This window comes from Ursus maritimus, unplaced genomic scaffold (genome assembly GCF_017311325.1).
Source record: "Ursus maritimus isolate PB19 unplaced genomic scaffold, ASM1731132v1 scaffold_35, whole genome shotgun sequence".
NCBI classification, from domain to species: domain Eukaryota; kingdom Metazoa; phylum Chordata; class Mammalia; order Carnivora; family Ursidae; genus Ursus; species Ursus maritimus.
Genome location: NW_024426119.1, coordinates 9,883,249 through 9,905,992, shown reverse-complemented (window position 1 = coordinate 9,905,992; position 22,744 = coordinate 9,883,249). Strand labels below are relative to the sequence as shown.

The window sequence follows — 22,744 nt, the reverse complement described above, 5'->3', positions numbered from 1 at the left end:
GAATAGTGTACTGCATCTTTAAGCAGTAGAAGGTAAACTACCTGCAAATGTGAATTTCTTAGTTTCATTAAAAAGTATAGTTGTTAACCTTTCGTGTGCCAAAAATTCTAAGTTACATTTTCCTTCAAAGCAATGTACTTTTTTCTACATAAGCGATATGTAGTTAGCATAAAATCATTGGTGCCATGAAAATTATTTTTAAACTTAAATAAATATTTAAATACCATAGAAGAGTGGACTCTTTCTTTTTTAACTTACGTACAGCTTATCTCACTTTTTCCTCCTTTTAAAGTTACCAACACATAGATAAAAAGATACCATGGGGATTTATACAGCTAACTACTATTCATGACTAGAATCATTTAAAATAGTCATTTGGCTTATATCCATCTATTATCCTTGTCCCTCCCCCCAAATAAATACTATGAAGAACATGGAAGCTGTAATAATGGAATGATTTTAGAGATGAACTGGACCTCATTTTTCTCATGAGGAAAACCAAGGAGTGATTTTCCCAAAGCTACATAGTTAGTCTTAGAACCCAAAGTAGAACCTAGATGGTCCAGGGCAGCTGGCTGGCTCAGCAGGTAAAGCATAAGACTCTTGATCTCAGGATTGTGAGTCTGGGCCCTACATTGGGTAAAGAGATTACCTAAAAAAAATTTTTTTAAATCTTAAAAATTAAAAAAAAAAAAAAAAAAGAACCTAGATGGTCCAGCTTCTAGACCAGTGTTCTTACTCAAGCCCGAAAAGGGAGAACAGAAAACACTTACTATGAAAGGAAGAGAATGGTGTCACCACTATAAGTAACCTCATAATTACAACTTACAAAATACATTCCTATAACATCTTACCTGATTATGTAAACATCACTCGGGTGACGAACTGGTTATGGTCTTCTAAATTCTCTGAGGATAAAAGGTGAAACTAGGGTCCACTGTGCTAGTTTATTATCTGTTGTCAATTCTACCTGCCCTTTAATGCTCCCCATTCTGCTACCAGATCATCTTCCTAAAGCACCAATCAGGTTATATTACTCGCCTTCAAATTTCCAGAGGTTCCTATCACCTTTAAATGATATCTAGTAGCCTGTCCTAGTGGAGTTTTGTTTTGTTTTTAATCACAAAAGTCTTTCTTTGCTTAAAGTGATCTGCAGAGTGAAAAGCCTAAGAACCACTTGCTGTGAGTGATTCCCCGTGATCCTGCAGCTTTAAAGCAGCCACTCTTCTCTGGACACCTAATGAGGACTCCCCTGTGTATATACCCTTTCAGGGCTCTAGTACCCACTCCCTCTGCTTAGGGTTCCTCAACCATAACCAAGCCCCTCTGCACATGATTACACTCTTGGTTTTAGTTCATGAATAGGCTTCCTCTACACACTCATACAAGCTGCTGATGGAGTAGAATCAAACAGGCAAAAGATACTTTTTTAAAACGTTTCCTCTTACAACTTCCATTTTAGGAAGAGATACCTTAAAATGTTTTACTCCTGACTAAACGTTATCTTCCTCACAAAATTTCACCTTTTCTTTTGAAAATCCAAAAACATTTATAGCCAAATGAACCGAAATATGGGTCTATGCTGTCCTGGAACTAAAACTCCTTACTAGCCATCAACACCATACTAAAAAGGAAAAAATCAAAAAAAGTACTAAGTCAGAAGGGACAGCCTAACAAATAGGACACTTAAGTTTTGGGAATCTGAAGTTAGAGGGCATAGATTTCTTCCTCTCAGGTTTGATACAGAAGGCCATGTGTCCACCCTCTCCCCCCTTCCCATATACTGTAACTGGCTGAAAAGATTTAAATCTATGTACTCACAGCCCTCAAGCTCTCTGCTTTCCTGGAGAAATGCCCTTGCAAAGTCATCTCTGTGGCAAGGAAACTCAAAGACCTGAATACCAAAATAGGACTGAATCAACTCAGATTTTATCAATTCCTGATCATTTGTAGTCTCACCTACTTGTCCATCTATGATAAGAATCATCTCCTTCCTCCTTAAAGTCACATAAAGAAAGGCCGGGCATCTCAAAGAAAATGACTCAAGTGGAATACAGAGCTTACATGCTTAAGGGATATCATAAAGCACCACCTAAATAAAGGTTTATTCCCAAGAGAGCAATCGTAATACACAAATAATTACAGAAGCCACACAGCTTTAAGCAAGTCTCTGGGAGAAGTACCTTTCACAACAGATTACAGTTTAAGGATGTTCTAAGGGGGACAATTTTCCTTTATGTGCTTTCTAGATTTAAACAATTACTCCATTATAGAGCTTATCACTGAGAAACAAGTCCCCCCACTCTCCTTCCTTCCTGCATTGCCTCAAGAAGACAGAACTCTATTAAGTGGAATTAAATATAAACAACACAGTTTATGAAGCTAAAATGGCAAAAGAAACCACAAAAGTGAGAAACATCAAGAATTTGCTAGCATTTATTGCAGAAACCAGGCAATTACCACCACGTATTCAAAGCTTAAATGATGGTACTAATTTCAATGAGAGTATTTTTCAATATCGTAAAAAAAAAAGCAATTCTCACAGAAGTTGCCACTCTGGAACCTGTGAAATGAAGCGGTATAAAAAAGGGAAAGGAGGCCTACAGGCTTCATTTACTATCTACGGGGCAGTTTAATAGAAGTCAACCTCACTTAGCTTTACTTTCCATTTCATAAATAAATTTTCCATTTCACTTACCAATTCCTATACTCCTATCATCAAGAAAATAGAGAACTTTTATTACTTATAAACACAACCTACTTAATACTAGGCCTTGAAATTAGACTTAACCTCTAATTACAGAGAAGAAAACTATACATGTCATTTTATTTCTCTGCTATATAATTTGAGAAGATATTTCCTCTTAGAATTCAAACATATTGCCAAAAACTATTTACAAAAGTCTTTCAGTAGTAGTTTGGCAATGAAGAGCAATGAAAAAAGTTGGATAGGTGCTATCCCAAAGTATGTTAGTCACTGAGTTAAGTAGCTACCCTTCCAACAAACAAACACATTCACATTGCCCTAACTTCTGCAAAATAAAAAAATGCATTTATGACAAAATGCCCAAAGTGGTTTCTCATTACATTCTCCCCCCCACCCCGATATGAATTAGGAATGGAGGTATTCACTTAATACACTAATGAATCTCCTCTGGAGAGTTTAAAGACAGGGACAGATGAGGGTGCCTGGGACCTTCTAAGGCAGGAGTTTTCACTTAACTATGACCCACAGTAGTACCACAGTAATAAAGACATGTTTTACACCAGAATATACATATGCATATACACTTACACATATGTATGCACATATAACTAAGTTTCACAAAACAACACTTATTCTAATTACATTTATTACTCTTTACTATTTCTTTCCTTTTCCTTTTTTTAAAGGCTGGTCATGGCTACACTGATTTCATGTGAATAGCTACAAACCACAGTCTGGAAAACACTGGTCTGAAGGCAATCTCACACTGGATTACAAGGGTCAGGCAGATCCAAACCCTGTTCCTAGAAGCCCTACAATTCCTCGGCCATGCTTCAGGAGCCATCTAGAGGAGGTAGAAGGGTCAGCATACAAAGACCCAGGCCCCTGTCCAAATAAACTAAGGCTTCTCAACACTTATCTTGGGATTTCACTTTTAATTTAAAGGCAGAAGGGGGGAAAAAAGAGTTCTCCATTAAAAAAATTAAAAGTTTCAAAATCCCTAAGTTAGATAACCTTTCAGGATCCCTTCCAGTGTGAGTCTAGAAATATTCACTCCAAACTATGAAATAAACCACAAATCCAAATATCACTACAGAATCAAAACCGTAATATTAAACCAAAAAAACTTTTAATACTGATCAAAGCTTTGTAATTTTTAATGCTAGAATTTCTCAACATACTGCCTGATTAAAAGTGCTAAAGGCATCACAGCCTCCCCTCAAATTCCTTCCCCAACCTATAGAAACAACTTAAAAGGCTTCTCCCTTACTAAACGTGTAAGTATGTAACTGTATACGTTCTGCTCAGTTATTAATAAAGCAATTTTATGTTCACTAAATAGAACACATTAAAAACAGGCCAAGCCACATGAATTACTAGGCTCCCTAGACACTGATTAATTTGAACAAATTGGTGTTGCTAAACCAAACACTCAGCAACTTTCTTAATTCATAAAAACATGTATCTTCCCACTGGAATTACCTCCAGCCAAAATATACCGAGTTGGGTGCATAGTGTTGATGGAACACACAGAGACAAGGCATTCTCCACCAAAAAAAGAATGCACCTGTTTTCCTGTCTCATGGAAGATTTCTACCCGTCGTGGATGAGCCATGCTGCCAACTATGACACAGTCTTCTTGTTTAGGGTCCCACACAGCCTGGAACCGGGTCAGCCATCGCCCAGTGTTAGTGTTGTGCCTAGTGAAAAAAACAATTTTTTAAAGGATAGTGTTAAATAACTCAAGGCAGTAATGGGCAGAGGGTAAACATGGCATTGCTCCTAAATGGTTTTCTCTGCCAAGTTTCTCTTCATTAAGTTACTGAGTTACCATCAGCCTAATTTCATTCTTTACATAAAAATGAAAATTAGGAGATGATGTCTTCTGCACTTCTGAATCTCCACTGCCAAATGCAGTGGTTGTACTCAGTGGATGGTCGCTGTCTATTAAAATAGCACCTTTTTTGTTCACTATTTCCTAGCTCAATGGACTGCATGCCCTCCCTTTTTTTACACATACAAAATAGAAGAAGCCTTAGGAGTAAAAAATACACAACCTATGTTATTGCCATTTCAATAGGATCTATAATCCCATTTTTGTATTCCCCTGATAACCAAACCCTGAAATCACTTTATATTCCATACAACTTTAAAGTAAAAAATACATTTGGGGCTCAAAGAAGAAATCACAAGGGAAATTAGAAAATATCTAACAATGGGTGGGTGGCTCAGTCGTTGGGCGTCTGCCTTTGGCTCAGGGCGTGATCCCAGGGTTCTGGGATCGAGCCCCACATCAGGCTCCTCTGCTGGGAGCCTGCTTCTTCCTCTCCCACTCCCCCTGCTTGTGTTCCCTCTCTCACTGGCTGTCTCTCTCTGTCAAATAAATAAATAAAATCTTTAAAAAAAAAAAAAAAGGAAAGAAAATATCTAACAATGAAAAATGAAACACAACATACCAAAATCTATGGCATGCTATGAAAGCAACAGTAAGAGGGAAAGTTATAGCAGTGAACACTAAAAAAGAAAAGATCTCGGGGCACCTGTGTGGCCAGTTAGGCATCCAACTCGATTTCTGCTCAGGTCATGATCTCAGGGTGGTGAGATAGAGACCCATGTTAGGCTCTGCCCTCAGCAGGGAGTCTGCTTCTCTCCTTCTACCTCTCCTCCCACTCGCGTTCACTCACTCTCTAAAATAAACAGATCTTTAAAAAAAGGGGGGGGTGCATGGGTGGCTCAGTCAGTTAAGTGTCTGCCTTCGGCTCAGGTCATGATCCCAGGGTCCTGGGATGGAGACCCAGATTTGCTCAGCAGGGAGCCTGCTTCTCCCTCTCGCTCTGCCTATTTGTGTGCTCACTCTCTGTCAAATAAATACATAAAATCTTTTTTAAAAATTAAAAAATTTTTAAAAAGATCTCAAAATCAACACACTACACCTCAAGGAACTAGAAAAAGAACAAACTAAACCAAAAGTTAGAGGGAAGAAAATAATAAAGATCAGAGCAGAGCTAAATGAAAAGGAGAACAGAAAAACAATAGAAAAAAAAAGAGTTGGTTTTTTGAGAAGATCAACAAAATTGATATGCCCTCACCCAGATTGAAAAAAAAAAGAAAAAAGAGAAAATGCAAGAAACTGAAATGAGAAATGAAAGAGAGGATATTACAACTTATGTCACAAAAAATAAAAAAGGATTATAAGAGAACAGTATAAACAATTATATGCTAACAGAGTGGTTAACCCAGAAGAAATGGATAAAATTCTCAAAAACATACAACTTACCAAGACTGAATCATGAGGAAATAGAAAATCTAAATAGTCCTATAACTAAGGGGATTAAAACAGCAATCAAAAACTTCCCAACAAAGAAAAAGCCCAGGATCAAATGACTTCACTAGAGAATTCTACCCAACATTTAAAGAATTAACCCAGAGGCACCTGGGTGGCTCAGTTAAGCATTCAACTCTTGATTTTGGCTCAGGTCATGATCTCAGGGCTGTGAGACTGAGCCTCACATCAGGTTCCACTCTGGGTGTGGAGCCTGTTTAAGATTCTCTCTCTCCCCCTCTCTATGCCCATCCCCCGATCCTCTCTCTCTCCCTAAATAAATAACACCAATGCTCATCAAACTCCTGCAAACAACCGAGGAGAAGGGAACACTTCCAAACTTATTTGAGGCCAACACTACTCTGATACCAAAGCCAGACAACGACCCCTCAAAAAAATAAAATGACAGACTATCATCCCTACTGAAAACTGATGCAAAAATTCTCAACAAAATACTAACAAAATAAATTCAATAGCACATTTAAAGGATTATACACCATGACCAAGTTGGATCTATACCTGGAATGCAAGGATGATTCAACATACAAAACTCAATTGATATAATATACCACATTAACAGAATGAAGGACAAAAACAATATGATCATCTCAACTGATGCAGAAAAATCATTTGACAAAATAAATACCCTTTCATGATAAAAACATTCAATGAACTAGGAACAGAAGGAAACTATCTCAACATAATAAAGGCTATATATGAAAAGCCCACAGCTAACATCATACTCAATGGTTAAAGACTGAAAGCTTTTCCTCAAAGATAGGGGAAAAGGCAAGGATGCCCACTCCTGCCATTTCTATCCAGCATACTATTGGAAATCTGAAAGGACCAGGGACACTAATCTAAATTCCAGGTGTTCACACCTGCAAAGGTAGCCAGATCCTGCATGTGAGGCATCACCATTACATCAACAAACATTTGATAAGGGGGACATTCTGAGCAGTCACTTGATAATCAATTGGACAAGAAAAAAAAGTAACAGGATTATATCAAACTCAAAAACTGTGCACCAAAGGAAAAAATCAACAGAGTGAAAGACAACCCACAAAACAGTAGAAAATATCTACAAATCATATATTCGGTAAGGGGTTAATATGCATAATATGTAAGGAACTCCTACAACTCAAAACAAAAAGGACCCAATTCAAAAGTGGGCAAGACTTGAATAGTTCTACAAAGAAGATATATAAATGGCCAAAAAACATATGAAAAAAATGTTCAACATCACTAATCATTACAGAAATGCAAATCGACTGTATGGTGACTAATATAATAAAAAAATATTATAAAAAAAAAATGCAAATCAAAGCCACAATGAAATATTACCTCACAACCATTTAGGTAATCACTAATAAAAGAGTACAATGATGCACATAAAGAGAAATTAGAACCCTGGTGCACTGCTGGTAGGAATGTAAAATAGTACAGGCCCTACAGAAAAAAAAATATGGAGGTTCCCCAAAATTCCTTTTCCTTGGTATATATCCAAAAGAATTCAAAGCAGGATCTCGAAGAAATATTTGCACACCCATGTTCACTGCAGCATTCTTTACAATAGCCAAGAGATAGAAACAACCCAAATGTCCATCGAAAGATGAATGGATAAAGAAAATGTGGTATTCAGCAAAGGAAACAGTCAACAAAACAAAGAGGCAACCCGGGGAATGGGAGAAGATATTTGCAAATGAACTACAGATAAAGGGCTGGTATCCAAGATCTATAAAGAACTCCTCAAACTCAACACCCAAAAAAACAAATAATCAACTCAAAAAATGGGCAGAAGATATGAACACTTTTCCAAAGAAGACATACGAATGGCTAACAGACACATGAAAAAATGTTCAAAATCATTAGCCATCAGGAAAATTCAAATCAAAACCACATTGAGATACCACCTTACACCAATTAGAATGGCAAAAATTGACAAGGCAAGAAACAACAAATGTTGGAGAGGATGTGGAGAAAGGCGATCCCTCTAACACTGTTGGTGGGAATGCAAGTTGGTACAGCCACTTTGGAAAAGTGTGGAGGTTCCTCAAAAAGTTAAAAATAGAGCTACCCTATGACCCAGCAATTGCATTACTGGATATTTACCCCCAAAGATACAGATGTAGTGAAAAGAAGGGGCACATGTACCCCAATGTTCATAGCAGCAATGTCCACAAGACCCACACGGTAAAAGGAGCCGAGATGCCCTTCAACAGATGAATGGATAAAACAAGATGTGGTCCATATACACAATGGAGTATTACTCAGCCATCAGAAAGGATGATTACCCAACATTTGCATCAACATGGATGGAACTGGAGGAGATTATGCTAAGTGAAATAAGTCAAGCAGAGAAAGACAATTATCATACAGTTTCACTTATTTGTGGAACATAAGGAATAGCATGGAGGACATTAGGAGAAGGAAGGGAAAAATGAAGGGGGGTAGATCATGGGAGGAAATGAACCATGAGAGACTATGGACTCCGGGAAACAAACTGAGAGTTTTAGAGGGAAGCGGGGTGGGGGGATGGGCTAGCCCGGTGATGGGTATTAAGGAGGGCATGTATTGCATGGAGCACTGGGTGTTATACACAAACAATGAATCACAGAACACTACATCAAAAGCTAAAGATGTACTGTATAGTGACTAACATCATAAAAAAAAATTTTTTAATGTCGTATATACATAAAATGAATATTATGCAGCCTTAAAAAAGGAGGAGGTCACATGCTAGAACGTAAGTGAACACTGAGAACACGATGTCAAATGAAATAAGCTAGTCACAGAATGACAAATACCATGATGCCACTCACATGAAGTATCTAAAGTAGTTAAAATCACAGAAATGTAAAGTAGAAAGATGGTTGCCAAGGTCTGGAAGGGAGGGAGAAGGAAGAATCAATACTTCATGGGCATAAAGTTTGAAAAAGGAAATGAAGATGGGAAAATTTGTAAGAAAGGAAACAAACACACTTAGATGTAGCCTCCACAGACTATAAAATGCATGATGTAACAATCAACATATATTGTCCACTCTGGTCCCAACTTCATCAATACTGATAAAGAGGGATGTCTAGAAGAAGGCACTGACTAAAACTGGATGTAAAATACATACATTAAAAGTAGCACATGCAAAAAAGAGGATAACCAGAGAAAGTAAGTGGGAAGGTAGGGAAACCCTTTAAGACCACAACAACAGGTACAAACAAAAGAGCTTTAGATGGCCTCACACCAGGGAAGAGGTTACAATCTTCTTTAATAAGATAACATGAATAATTCAAGTTGGAATAAGATCATTCACCTTAACCAAAAATAACCACCGAGCTGCAAAGAACAGCTACCGACTAAAAGAGATTGAACCCTTGAAAGATACAGGGAATCTGGAAGCAAGAACCCTTCTGGACAGGATAAGAACTAGCAACTGGAGACACTTAAACAGTGTAATACAAAAATTCAGATCTATTACATCTCTTTGACAGATGTCTAATGTATGCACTCTAACATGAAGCTAACAGCAATCCAGGGTCTACATTATTCAGCATATGGAAACCTACCTGATGGTAGTGAGCAGAGGAATCTCAGAGGATATACAGCTGCTGTCAAAGATTCTGCAAAACAAAGATCAATAACAAAGTAACACCCTTTTTACTGTTTCTTAAAAATTTTCTGAAAGAAAATCAGTGTATTTAACAAGTTTTTCATTGGTTCATGACATGAAATATGACTGCTATTTTAAAATACATAGGATCAGGCTTTAACAAACTTCAGGTAATATATTAAACAAAAATTACAAGAAATATTATAAAGTTCACTGCTTTATAGTTTGGTGTAGAAATAATTTATTTAAACACTATTACCCCAAATTTAAAATGCACATTATAAAGTGATAATCTGGATTCTATATTGAGATTCACAGTAATTATAGATCATATATAAAGGGATGTGGTCTGAAAATGTACCAATAACCTAAAAGTTTTTGCACGTATCAAGAGCAATTTCCCCATGAGAGTCATTAGTTGAGAGACTGAGCAGTGTCATTTGCAGATGCTGGCAAGACTATGACTGACCAGCAAAAACGGGGAGGAGTTCTTGTGGGGTAGCTTGAAGAGTCCAGAAGCCTCCACCAGGTACCCTGGCAGAAAGAAACTAACCACATCCCACCACCTCCCCCTTCTTCTTGCACCTAGCTATTCCAGTGTAGCTTCTTGGCACCTACAGCTTATTGCCTAATTAGATTACTAGAAAACTTATCACTAACAGCTAATGTAAACTCTGCAGTGCAAATGAACAGGAATGGTTAAAATAGGTAGCTCCTGAGACAAAGAAAACTGTATGGGTAGAAAGTGGACCCTGTGCTGCCACTGCCTGGTGACTAGATCTCTTAATGCACCCACCTGGTAATGCTCACAGACTTTACTAGAAACTGGGCACCTGTCACAAAGTGAAGACCATGCTCTTCCCAACAGGAGAGTCTAAACAGAAATTAGGTGTCTTTCTAGAGCTTGGCCCACAGTATACATTCAACAGATACTTGTTGAATGAATAATGAATGAATTCCAGAATCACTTAAGGTAAAACTCTTATAAAATGACAAATGCTGACAGAGCTAAGCAAAATCAGGGATTGCGAAAGAGAACAAAATCATTTCCTTTATGGTTTATTAACATTCTCCACATTTTTTTATTGTCATCATTTTCTATTTTTGGTTTGATTGGTTTATATAACATTTTTAAAGCCATTTTTAGGAAGTAGCTATAGAAAGGTACCAAAGCCAAAACCATAAAACTGTATCAAGTGGTTTGTACAGAAGCCCAATTATTGCTATCTTCTCTGCCTGCCCATGGCCTGGGGCTCTGCAATTTCCACTCAGTACTTCATGTGTAGGGTAGATCACATTAGCCCCAACCTAAGAGTTTGTCCCTGTGCTAAAATTATCTTTCTTCCAACATATCACAAGTCTGGTTTTATTGGGACTTCTGGGATCATTCAGTGCTGAAAGGGAAGCCTGACATCTACTCCCTGGGGGAGCTACAGACCTTCCCTGCCAAACTCAAAGAAATTTCCAGACCCCAAAACTGCTGAAAAACCATTAAATACAGGTTATTGATTTAGCCAGGAGCACAGAAATGACTACAAAACAATAATACTAGCAATTTAATAGGGAGCAGCAGTAAGCAAAGCTACTGGTTTACAAAGTAGCTACAGACTCTTTAGATTCCTCAACAATGCATTTCTATCTCCCCAATTTACCTCAGCTTACAATCAGCACATGTGGTCACTACTCTGTTACCAGTAAGAGGTGAAAAATAGGCAGAAGCGATGCTCTTCGTGTGTTCAGTCAAAGAAATCAAAGGCTGGCTTCTCCTAGGCTTCAGGTGTCTTGTATCATAAACATGAACATCCCTGTAAGGGAGGAATAATTCTCAGTGTTGCCACAGTACATGTAGTGAGCTGTCAAACAGCACTGAACACAGACACTCAAATACTCATTCCATTGAAGAACACTGTGATCTGTAATAATTTTACAAGCACTGTATAGGTAAAAAATGAAATATTAGAAAAATTCCATAACTACAGAATATATATGAAGCCAGTGGATATATAGAGACAAGATTCTAGTTAGTTTTCCAATCTGAGAAAAAAATAAAAACACGGACCAAGTATAGGTCACATATAACTTTTTTTTTTTTAATCAAGTTTTCTTTTCAAAAGACTAGAAGTAAATGCATATGGGGGCGCCTAGATGGTTCAGTCAGTTAAGCGTCTGCCTTTGGCTCAGGTCGTGATCTCGGGGTTGTGGGGATCAAGACACACATTGGGCTCCCTGCTCAGTGGGGAGTGTGCTTCTCCCTCTCCTTCTGCCCCTCCCCTCTGCTTGTGTTCTCTTTCTTTCAAATAAATGAATAAAATCTTAAAAAAAAAAAGAAGTAAATGCGCATGATGCCAAGGAAAACAAAAATGTGTTTTTACTACTTTCACTATTTATTAAATCCAAAAGAATCTTTTTTTCCCCCAAAAGAATCTTTTAAAAAAAATCATAGTCAATAAAACCTCAAAAGGCGTAGAAAGAATAATTATTTAGCTATATGGGCATCACAAAAGTCAGATATCTTTGACATCCAAACTACAGCAGTAGTCCCTCGGGATGCCTGGGTTCTTCAGTCGGTTAAACATCCGACTCTTGGTTTCAGCTCAGGTCATAATCTCAGGGTCCAGGGATCAAGCCCCACATCGAGCTCTGCACTCAGCAGGAGTCTTCTTGAGGATTCTCTCTTTTTTTCTCTCTCTCTCCCTCCTCTGCCCCTCCCCCCACTTGCACTCACACTCTCTCTCGAATAAATAAACCTTTAAAAAATAAACAGAACAGCATTCTTAACTTTAAAAGGCATAAATCACAAAACTTTATGAAGAACATACCTCAATCCTGCAGTGATAAAATACTGTCTATGCACTGGGTGGACATGAACAGTTCTTATTTTGCTCAAAGAAGAATTGATAAGTTTCTCATAAGAAGTTCCAGGTGTCCGTCTATCTACCAGTGATATATTTCCATTCCAGTGTCCTACTATTAAAGTGGAGGCATCTTCTCCCAAGAAGTCAAAAGAGGAAAAGCTATTTCTTTCATCTCTATATACCTAAGGATACAAATAACAACCAAGGTATAAATTCTTTGATAAAAAAATTATAGAACACTTTACCTAATAATTTCATTTATCCTCCCATCATCCCACAGAAAGCACAGGGCAAAATGAACATCCCGTTTCATAGAGATGGAAACTAAGGCATTGAGAGCTGTGAGACTCATCTACAATCAAATGGCCCATCCACCATGGCAGGGTTACATGCCAAATCCCTTGAATCCAATAAACCTCAGCTGCAAATCTATTCTGTGACACTTACTAGGAAATGAACTAAATGTGAATTCTACCCAACTGATACGTTAATATACCAAGTAATTTTGCCAACCAAGTTCAAAAATACATGGCTAAATGCTCATCACTCACTCATTCTTGATAGAAGTGTAAATAAATAAATAACAAATTTCTGACAACTAATCAGAGTACACCTATCAAGCTATTTAATGCTTGTACCCTCTGACCCAATAATTTATCTAAGATACATATAAAGATGCCTATTGCATGACTGCCTATAATAGCAATAAGAAGCAATCTAAACATCCACCAAAAGAGACCTGTTTAAATAAATGATGGTACATCTCTACTTTGAAATACCACGCATTGCTAAAAAGAATGAGATAGATTTGTACTACAATCTGTCCATACTACCAACTGAAAAAAGCAAGTTGCAAAAAAAGTATGTATATAGTATGAATCCATTAGTGCAAAGGAAAAAAATCTACCTCTATACGCTTGTAGTATGTGTGCACTTTCTGGAAGCACACCTAACCACAATTCTTAACACTGAAGCACTAATTGCTGATTTTTAGTTTTAATAAAAAGTTATATATACTATTATAAACTGAGATTAACAAATTAATATACCAAAGGAATCATAACCCCTGTACATCCAAAAAAACCCCAAATGAAACCTGAAGTATTCAGTCAGTATATTAAAATGACTAAGTGCAGGGGCTTAATTGCAGTAGAGTCAGACAGACCCAAGTGAAAATTCTAGCACTGCCATTTATGTCCCTGAGCAAGCCAATAAAATAAGCCTTTTTACCTCAGTTTTCTCGACTGTTAAATGGGGATAACATTACTTATTTCACAGGGTGTTATAAGGCTTAACAATATATATAAAGCACTCTCAGATTAATGCCTAACACAAGGTAACTGTTCAATCAGTAGCATCAGGGGCACATTACTTACACATGCAACATCATGGATGAATCTTAGAAGTATTATGCTAGGTGAAAGAAGCCAGACATAAAAAGCTTCATACCATATGACCCCATTCATGCAACATTTTGGAGCAGACAAAATTACAGGGACAGTAATCATATGAGTGGTTGTCAGGAGTGTGGGAAGGGGGAGGGGACAGACTACAAAGGGTCACAAGGTGATTTTTTCAGGTGATGGAAATTTTCTCTGTCTTGGCTGTGGTGGCAGTTACATAGGTGTAGACAATTTGCCAAAACTCAGAGAACCATACACTTAAAAGGATACATTTTATTATATATAACTTACACCTCAATAAACTTGACTTTAAATATGTAAGTGGAGAAATCTTACAACTCAATACTAAAAAGAAAGATAGCCCAATTAAAACTTGGGCAAAGAATCCAACATTTAGAGAAATCAACAGTTCCCTAAAGAAATACAAATGGCCAATAAACAGATGAAAAGACACTCAGCACCATTAATCATTAGGGAAATGAGGGTTAAAACCATAATGACATAAGACTTCATACTCACTAGGATGGCTACAGTAACCAACAGTATGTGTTGGCAAGGATGTGGAAAAACTGGAATACTCATATACTGTTGATGAGTATGTAAATGGTGAAGTTTGGTAGTTCCTCAAAATATTAAACACAGAGTTACCATATGACCAAGCAACTCCACTCCAAGGTATATACCCAAGAGAAATGAAAGCATATGTTCACACAAAACTTGAACATAAAAAAAAAAACCAGAAACAAAAAACACCAAACTTGTACATCAATGTCCATAACGACATTATTTTAAATAGTAAAAAATGGGAACAACCCAAATGTTCATCAACTAATGAAAAGATGAGTAACATGTGGTATATCCATTCAGTGAAATATTATACAGCCATAAAAAGGAATGAAGTAATGACACATTCTACAACATGGATGAACTCTGAAAACATCGCTGTGTAGAAGAAGTCACAAAAGACTACAAATTGTGTGATTTCATTTAGATGAAATGTCCAGAAAGGTATATACTGCCTGGGTGGCACATTTGGTTGAGAGGCTTACTCTTGATTTTGGCTCAGGTCATGATCTCAGGTTCCTGGGATCAAGTCTTGGGTTAGACTCCACACTCAGCACAGAGTCTATTTCAGGATTCTCTCCCTTTGCCTTTGCCCCTCCCCCTGCTCACTCATGCACTCCCTCCTGAATAAATCTTTTTTTTTTTTTTTAATTTGAGAGAGAGAGAGAGAGAGAGACTGGGAAAACAAGTGGGAGGAGGGGCAGAGGGAGAAGCAAACTCCCCGCGGAGCAGGGAGCCCCATGCTGGACTGGATCCCGGGATCCGTGGATCACAACCTGGGTCGAAGGCGGACACTTAACTGAATGAGCCACCCAGGCACCCTTAAACAAATAAATCTGAAAAGGGAGGGGAGGGGAGGGAGGAAGGGAGGGAGGAAAGGAGAAAGAAAGAAAGAAAGAAAGAAAGAAAGAAAGAAAGAAAGAAAGGAAGGAAGGAAGGAAGGAAGGAAGGAAGGAAGGAGAAAAGAAAAGAAGGAAGGGAAAGACAGAAAGACAAACACACACCTAACATCACCCTCAATGGTGAAAATTGAGTTTTTCCTCTAAGATCAGTAAGAAGGCGAAGATGTGTGCTCTCACCACTTTTATTCAACATAGTACTGGAAGTCTTACCACAACAGACAAAAAGAAATAAAAGGCATCCAAACTGGTAAGGAAAACGTAAAATTGTCAGTTTGCAGATGTCATGATACTATACATAGAAAACCCTAAAGACTCCACCAAAAAGCTATCAGAATAAGGGAATTTGGGAAAGTTGTAGGATACAAAATTAATATAAAGAAATATGTTGCATTCCCATACACTCATAATAACAAAGTAGCAGAAAGAGAATTTAAGAAAACATTTCCATTTACAATTATACCAAAAAGGGGTGTCTGGGTGGTGCAGTTGGTTAAGGGATCAACTCTGGGTTTTGGCTCAGGTTGTAATCTCAGGGTGGTGAGGTTGAGCCCTGCTTGAGACTTTCTCTCCCTCTCCCTCTGTCCTTACCCCCCCATACTCTCTCTCAAATTAATAAATAAATCTTTAAAAAAATCAAAAAAACAATTGCACCAAAAAGAATACGTATAAATTTAACCAAGGACATAAAAAGACCTATACTCTGAAAACTACCAAATGATCAAAGAAATTGAAGATGACACAAACAAATGGAAAGATATACCATACTCACAGATTGAAAGAACCAATACTGTTGAAATGTCCATACTACTGCAAGCAATCTACAGATTCAATGCAATCCCTATCAACATACCGATAGCATTTTTCACAGAGCTAGAACTAATAATCCTAAAATTTGTATGGAACCATAAAAGAATCCAAATAAGCAAAGCAATCTTGAGAAAGAACAGAGATGGGGGGTATCACAATTCCAGATTTCAATATACATTACAAAGTTATAGTAATCAAAACAGTATGGTATTGGGACAAAAATGGATCAATGGAGCAGAATAGAGAGCCCAGAAATAAACCCATGTTTACCTAGTCAATTAATCTATGACAAAGGAGGCAAGAATATACAATGGGGAAGACAGTCTCTTCAATAAATGGTGCTGGAAAAACTGGATAGCTACATGAAAAAAATGAAACTGGACCACTTTCTGACACCATATAAAAAATAAACCCAAATGGGGGTGCCTGGCTGGCTCAGTTGGTAGAGCATGCTATTCTTGATTTTGTCATCATGAGTTCAAGCCCCACACTGGGTGTAGGGCTTATTTTAAAAATTAATAAATTAAACAAACTGAAAATGGATTAAAGACCTAAATGTGAGATCTGAAACCATACAAGTCCTAAAAGAAAACATAAGCAGTAATCTCTTTGACACCAGACTTAGCAACATTTTTCTAGGTATGTCTCCTAAGGCAAGGGAAACAAAAGCAAAAATAAACTATTATGACTACATCAAAATAAAAAGCTTTTGTACAGCAAAGAAAGCCATCAAAAAAATGAAAAGGCAACCTACTGAAAGGGAGAAGGTATCTGCAAATGATATATTTGATAAGGGGTTAATATCCCCTAATATACATAGAACTTATACATACAGGGGCGCCTGGGTGGCACAGCGGTTAAGTGTCTGCCTTCGGCTCAGGGCGTGATCCCGGCATTATGGGATCGAGCCCCACGTCAGGCTCCTCCGCTATGAGCCTGCTTCTTCCTCTCCCACTCCCCCTGCTTGTGTTCCCTCTCTCGCTGGCTATCTCTATCTCTGTCAAATAAATAAATAAAATCTTTAAAAAAAAAAAAAAAAGAACTTATACATACAGAATGAATATATAAAGAACTTATACAACTCAATATCAAAAAACCCCCAAGTAATCCAATCAAAAAATGGGCAGAGGACACAAACAGACATTTTTTCAAAGACATGGAGATAGCCAACAGACACATGAAAAGATGCTCAACATCACTAATTATCAGGGAAATGCAAATCAAAATCACAATGAGATCTCACCTTATACCTGTTAGAATGACTACTATCAAAAAGACAAATAACAAGCATTGGCAAAGATGTGGAGAAAAAGGAACACGTGTGCACTGTTGGTAGAAATGTAAATTAGTACGGCCACCATAGAAAGCAGTATGCAGGTTCCTCAAAAAACTAAAAACAAGAAAACCATACAATCCAGTAACTGCACTAGTATTTACCAAAAGAAAACGAAAACACTAACTTGAGAAGATATATATATTCTTATGTTCACCGCAGCAATATATACAATAGTGAAGACACGTAAGCAACTTAAATGTCCACTGGTAGATGAATGAATAAAGAAGATGTGGTGTGTGTGTATATGCAATGGGATATTACTCAGCCATAAAAAAAGAATGAGATCTTGCCATTTGTGACAACATATATGGACCTAGAGGACATTTTGTTAAGTGAGGTTAAGTCAGAGAAAGACAAATAGCATGATTTCACTTATATGGAATCCAAAAAACAAACGAACAAAACAAAACAAAAAGCAGAAAACCACCATAAATAGAACAAAGTGGTGGTTGCCAGAGGGATTCAGAGGGGTGGGGGAAGATTGGGCAAAATGAGTGAAGTGGAACTGCAGATACAGGCGTCTAGTAATGGAATGAATATGAGAACAGAAAAGAATAAAATGTACAACACAGGGAATACAGTCCATGGTAATGTAGTAGCATTGCATGGTAACAGATGGTAGCTACACTTGTGGTGAGCACAGCATATAGTGTTGTTGAATCACAATGTAGTACACCTGAAACTAATGTAACATTGTGTGTCAACTGTACTTCAATAAAAAAAATAGTAATACAAAATAAAAGCTTTTTACATCAATTAGAAAACAATAAGAGCAAACACTTATATGTCTGGCTGCATTCTGACCACTTTATCTGCCTTAAGTCATCCAATCCTCATGACAACCCTATGAGGTAGGTACTATTACTATACCATTCACATCTAAGGAAACTGATGCGCAAAGAGGTTAAATAACTTCCAAGGTCACGCAAGTAGTAAGAGATGGTCTGGGATTCAAACTTAAGTAGTGTAGTTCTAAAGTTCCTATTCTATACCACTTCACCCATTCTGATTGGTATAATAATCATCCATGTGGCATTTCATAAAGAATCCAGAATACCATCTCAAGTCAATATGTAAATACATTAACATTTACCTCTTCAAAAATAGCCCTCGAAAAATCCCCACAGCGTAATGTGCCATCATAGCTCAGGGACAGTATGTGAGCCGGATTGGCGGGTGAGAAGTAAAGACAGCTAACTGGCTGACTGTGGGGCTGGAAAACATAAATTCCATCTTCTTTAGACTGGTGAGTCTGTAAGAGAGTTGGGGGCAGGGAGAGAGACAAAAACTAGTGAAAAGCAGTAACACTTTCTGTCATTAAATTATTTATGTCTGTAGTACATTCAGTCTTTTCTTAGTCTGTAATTATACCGACCCTCTCATTCAGAAAGTCAGAACTAAAAACTTTCCATTATCTCTAAACTACTTTTTTCTAATTTTCAATGCAACAATACTGTCACATTTAACAGTTTCCAGCTTTTTGCAGCTAGCAAACTAGTTTTTTTCATAATGCAGAAGGAAAAAAAATACTGTTTATTATGACTTTAGCTCATGAAATCCTCAGGAAATGAGAAATCTACTCTTTATTCACATACAGCTTAATTCCCTAATACTAAAAAAAAGTATCAATACCATTACCACTTAGCTTCCTCAGCATGCTTCTATAAATCATTCTAAGCACAATTTCAAAAGGTATTCAGTCCTGACACAAAGTAACAATTTAAAAAATATTTTATCCCTGTGGCTTCTGACCCTTGCTTTCAGCTCCAGTCTTGATCTCAGGGTCATGAGTTCAAGCCCCATGTTCTATCCCCTAAATACACCATGAAAATGCATGTATTTCAATTCCACATTAATATTACTACTTCTAGGGATTATCCTTTCCACAACTGGATCACCAATTCCTAAATCATCACTTCTCAGATCTGGATAAGCTATATTCTTTTTTTTTTTTTTTAAGATTTTATTTATTTATGTGACAGAGAGACAGCCAGCAAGAGAGGGAACACAGGAGGGGAGAGGGAGAGGAAGAAGCAGGCTCCCAGCCGAGGACCCCGATGTGGGACTCGATCCCAGAATGCCAGGATCACGCCCTGGGCCGAAGGCAGACGCTTAACGACTGCGTTACCCAGGCGCCCCTGGATAAGCTATATTCTTATACCCTATGTCGTATTATGAATCAGAACTATCATCTCCAAATCTCGCTTAACCTGCTCTGAAATACTCAAGCATTTTTGTTTTCTTCTTTTTTATTTTAAATTTAAACAGAAGAATTTTTTTAAAGGAAAGGAAGGGAAAAAATTATAATCTTACACACTCCTCCTACTACCCAGAGTTAACCACTGCTAATATCTTTGCATATTTGTGTACAGCGTTTATTTTTTAGAAAAACAAAACTCTCCACTGTTATTAAAAACTTAAACAATACAGAAATGTAGAAGACAATTATTAAAAGTCACTCCAAATCCAAAATTAACTAAAATTATCATTAAAATACTAAGCTCTTATTATAGATATCTTTATATGTACTTACACAGATAGAATGACAGAAAATTTAGAAAAAAATAAGACCATGCTATATATGCCATTTTTAATAGTATTAAATTTAACTACACTTCAAAATAATAAAATCAGGCTGAAGTAATTTTTGAAGTTCAAGTACAACTGACCCTTGTACAACAACAGGGATTAGGGGCACCAACTCACCATGCAGGTGGATCATGTGACTACTCAAAAACTTAACTACTAATACCCTACTGTTGACCGACATCCTTAACAATAACATAAACAGTCGATTAACATATGTTTGGTATGTTATACATATTATATACTGTACTTTTACAATAGAGTAAGCTAGAGAAAAGAAATCATAATAAGATCATAAGGAAAAGAAAATACATTCACAGTACTGCACTGTTTTTCAATACCGTAAGTTTAAGTCATCTGTTTCCAAGATAAACCATCTGTCAGTACCTGTTAATATTCTCTTATATGACACAAAACACTGCAGATATTATACATATTACTAACACTAAACATCAAAAATGAAAACATAATGTGAAAAATTCATATTCACTGATAGGTATAACAACTCATGAATTGATAATAAAGTGGCAATAGGACTGCTTTATGATAGCCTAGCATAATCAATACAATAGCTTCACAGTAGCCTAGCCTATACACTATTGAATGAATCCCTATAAAATTTTTATGGTGTACAGTATTACAGTCATATTCACAATGCAGTACTGGAAACACTGTTAATTTTTTTTTTTAAAACCACTTACCTGTGATGATAGGCTGATACACAATTTCTTCAATTACAAGAGAGAAAGGTATACAAATGGTAATATAATTCTTTGAAAGCAAATTATAAAACAGTAAGAAAGCTAACACTATTAATTTGATATTAAATACTACTCACCTTATGCCTATGTCAAGACAGGCTATCCACTCCCATACAAATCTTGCACATGATGTTCTACACAATGACTACTTAGGCGATGAGGATGAGAACGACACAAAAATGTCTTATATACTTCTTGCTGTACAGTTACTAGATTTTCACACGAAGACAGACACAACAAATAAACTTATTAACTGTACAGCAGGATGACTATTTACTAAGTGGAATGGATCATCATAAAGGTCTTCATCCTTGCCGTCTTTACACTGAGTAGGCTGAGGATGAAGAAGAGTTGGGTCTTGCTGTCTCAGGGGTAACAGCAGAAGAGGTGGAGAAGGTAGGAGGGGAGGCAGGAGAGGCAAGCACACTGAGTGTAACTTTATGGAGTACATCATAATCTCTTTTTCTTTTTTCATTTCTCTAAAAATGCTTCTATACATATAGTACCAATTCTTCTTCCACCATTTCCTTTAGTTACAGTGCCCATACCACAGACGGGTCCACGTCATAAAAGAAGTCAAAAGCACTCTTGAATGATCAGAATGTTTCTTGCCAGATTGTCTAAGGTCAATTTGTTTTCTAATGCTGTTTCATCATCTGGCACTGGTTCAGAAGCACTCATCTCCATCAAGCATTCTTCTCTTAATTCTTCTGGTGGGGAATCTCCTGGCTCTTGAATTCCTCCAAGATCCATATCCTGAAACCCTTCACCCCCACCATTTTTGCTATAACCACAATCTCTTTCATGATTTCCTTGTCTCTGTCATAAATCCTGTGAAGTCATGTACAACATTTGGACACAGTTTTCTGCAGCAGGAATTTATTCTTTCAGGCTTGACTGTTTTCATGGCTTTTTCTATAACAACAATGGCATCTTCAATGGTGTTATTTTTACAGACTTTCATGTTTTCTCTGCTGGGGTTCTCTTCCATAGTGTTGACAATCTTTTCTATAGAGTACTGTGTGTTATGAGCCTTAGAGGTCCTTAATGACCCCCTGATCCGGAGGCTGAATTAGAGACACCACGTTTGGGGGAAATACTTTCATGCCTTCGGTGTTGAACTCATGGGATTCGGGGTAGTCAGGGGCATTGTCCAATATCAAAAGAACTTTAAAAGGCAATCCTTTACTGATAAAGTACTTCCTGACCTCAGGGAAAAAGCATCAATGAATTCAATCCAGAAAGTGCTCCTGTTTCCAGGACTTTCTGTTGTACAGCCAAAAAACTGGCAGCTGGTGTTTACCTTTTCCCTTCGAGGTCAGGGATTAGCAGCTTTATAGATGAGGGCAGTCCTGATCACGAACGCAACTGTATTTGCACAGAAGAGTAGAGGTAGCCTATTCCTTCTTGTCTTCAACCCTGGTGCTCACTTCTCTTCCTTACTAATAAATGTCCTTTGTGGCATTTTTTTTTTCCAGAATGTACTTTCCTCTGAATTAGAAACCTGTTCAGGCAGATATCCTTTCTCAGTAATTTTCTTAAATGGTGTCTGGGAAATTGCCTGCAGTCTTGGGTCAGCAGAAGCGGCTACTCTCGTTATCCTGACATTTTTTTAAGCCTAACTTCTTTCTAAAATTATCAAACCATCCTTTGCTGGCATTCAATTCTCCAGCTTTAGATCTTTCACCTTCCATTTGTTTTGTCATATGATGACTTCAATTTTTCTCAAATCATATTAGTCTACAGGTATGTCTTTCTTAGAGCAATCCTATCCCACATAAAAGCAGCATCTTCAATATGAGATAAAAAGCTATTTTGCAAAAAGTACAAGGCTTTCACACCTGCTGGAGTAGCTGCAGCTAACGACTTCACAAATTTTTTTTTCCTTTTCTTT

The 22,744-nt window shown here is 37.3% G+C and overlaps 1 protein-coding gene across 2 annotated transcripts in view; it reads right to left on the bottom strand.

Annotated features, from left to right (window-relative positions):
* Positions 1 to 2,420: 2,420 nt before the first annotated feature.
* Positions 2,421 to 22,744, bottom strand: part of WDR76 (WD repeat domain 76) — a 55,377-nt gene continuing 35,053 nt past the window's right edge. For both annotated transcript variants that reach the window (XM_040620520.1, XM_008702148.2), the window contains 5 exons: positions 18,597 to 18,755; positions 12,456 to 12,673; positions 11,289 to 11,441; positions 9,593 to 9,646; positions 2,421 to 4,407 (listed from right to left, as the gene is read on the bottom strand). In XM_040620520.1, the coding sequence (XP_040476454.1) occupies positions 4,152 to 4,407; positions 9,593 to 9,646; positions 11,289 to 11,441; positions 12,456 to 12,673; positions 18,597 to 18,755 (840 nt within the window). In that variant the 3' untranslated portion in view covers positions 2,421 to 4,151. The remainder of the gene's footprint in view (positions 4,408 to 9,592; positions 9,647 to 11,288; positions 11,442 to 12,455; positions 12,674 to 18,596; positions 18,756 to 22,744) is intronic.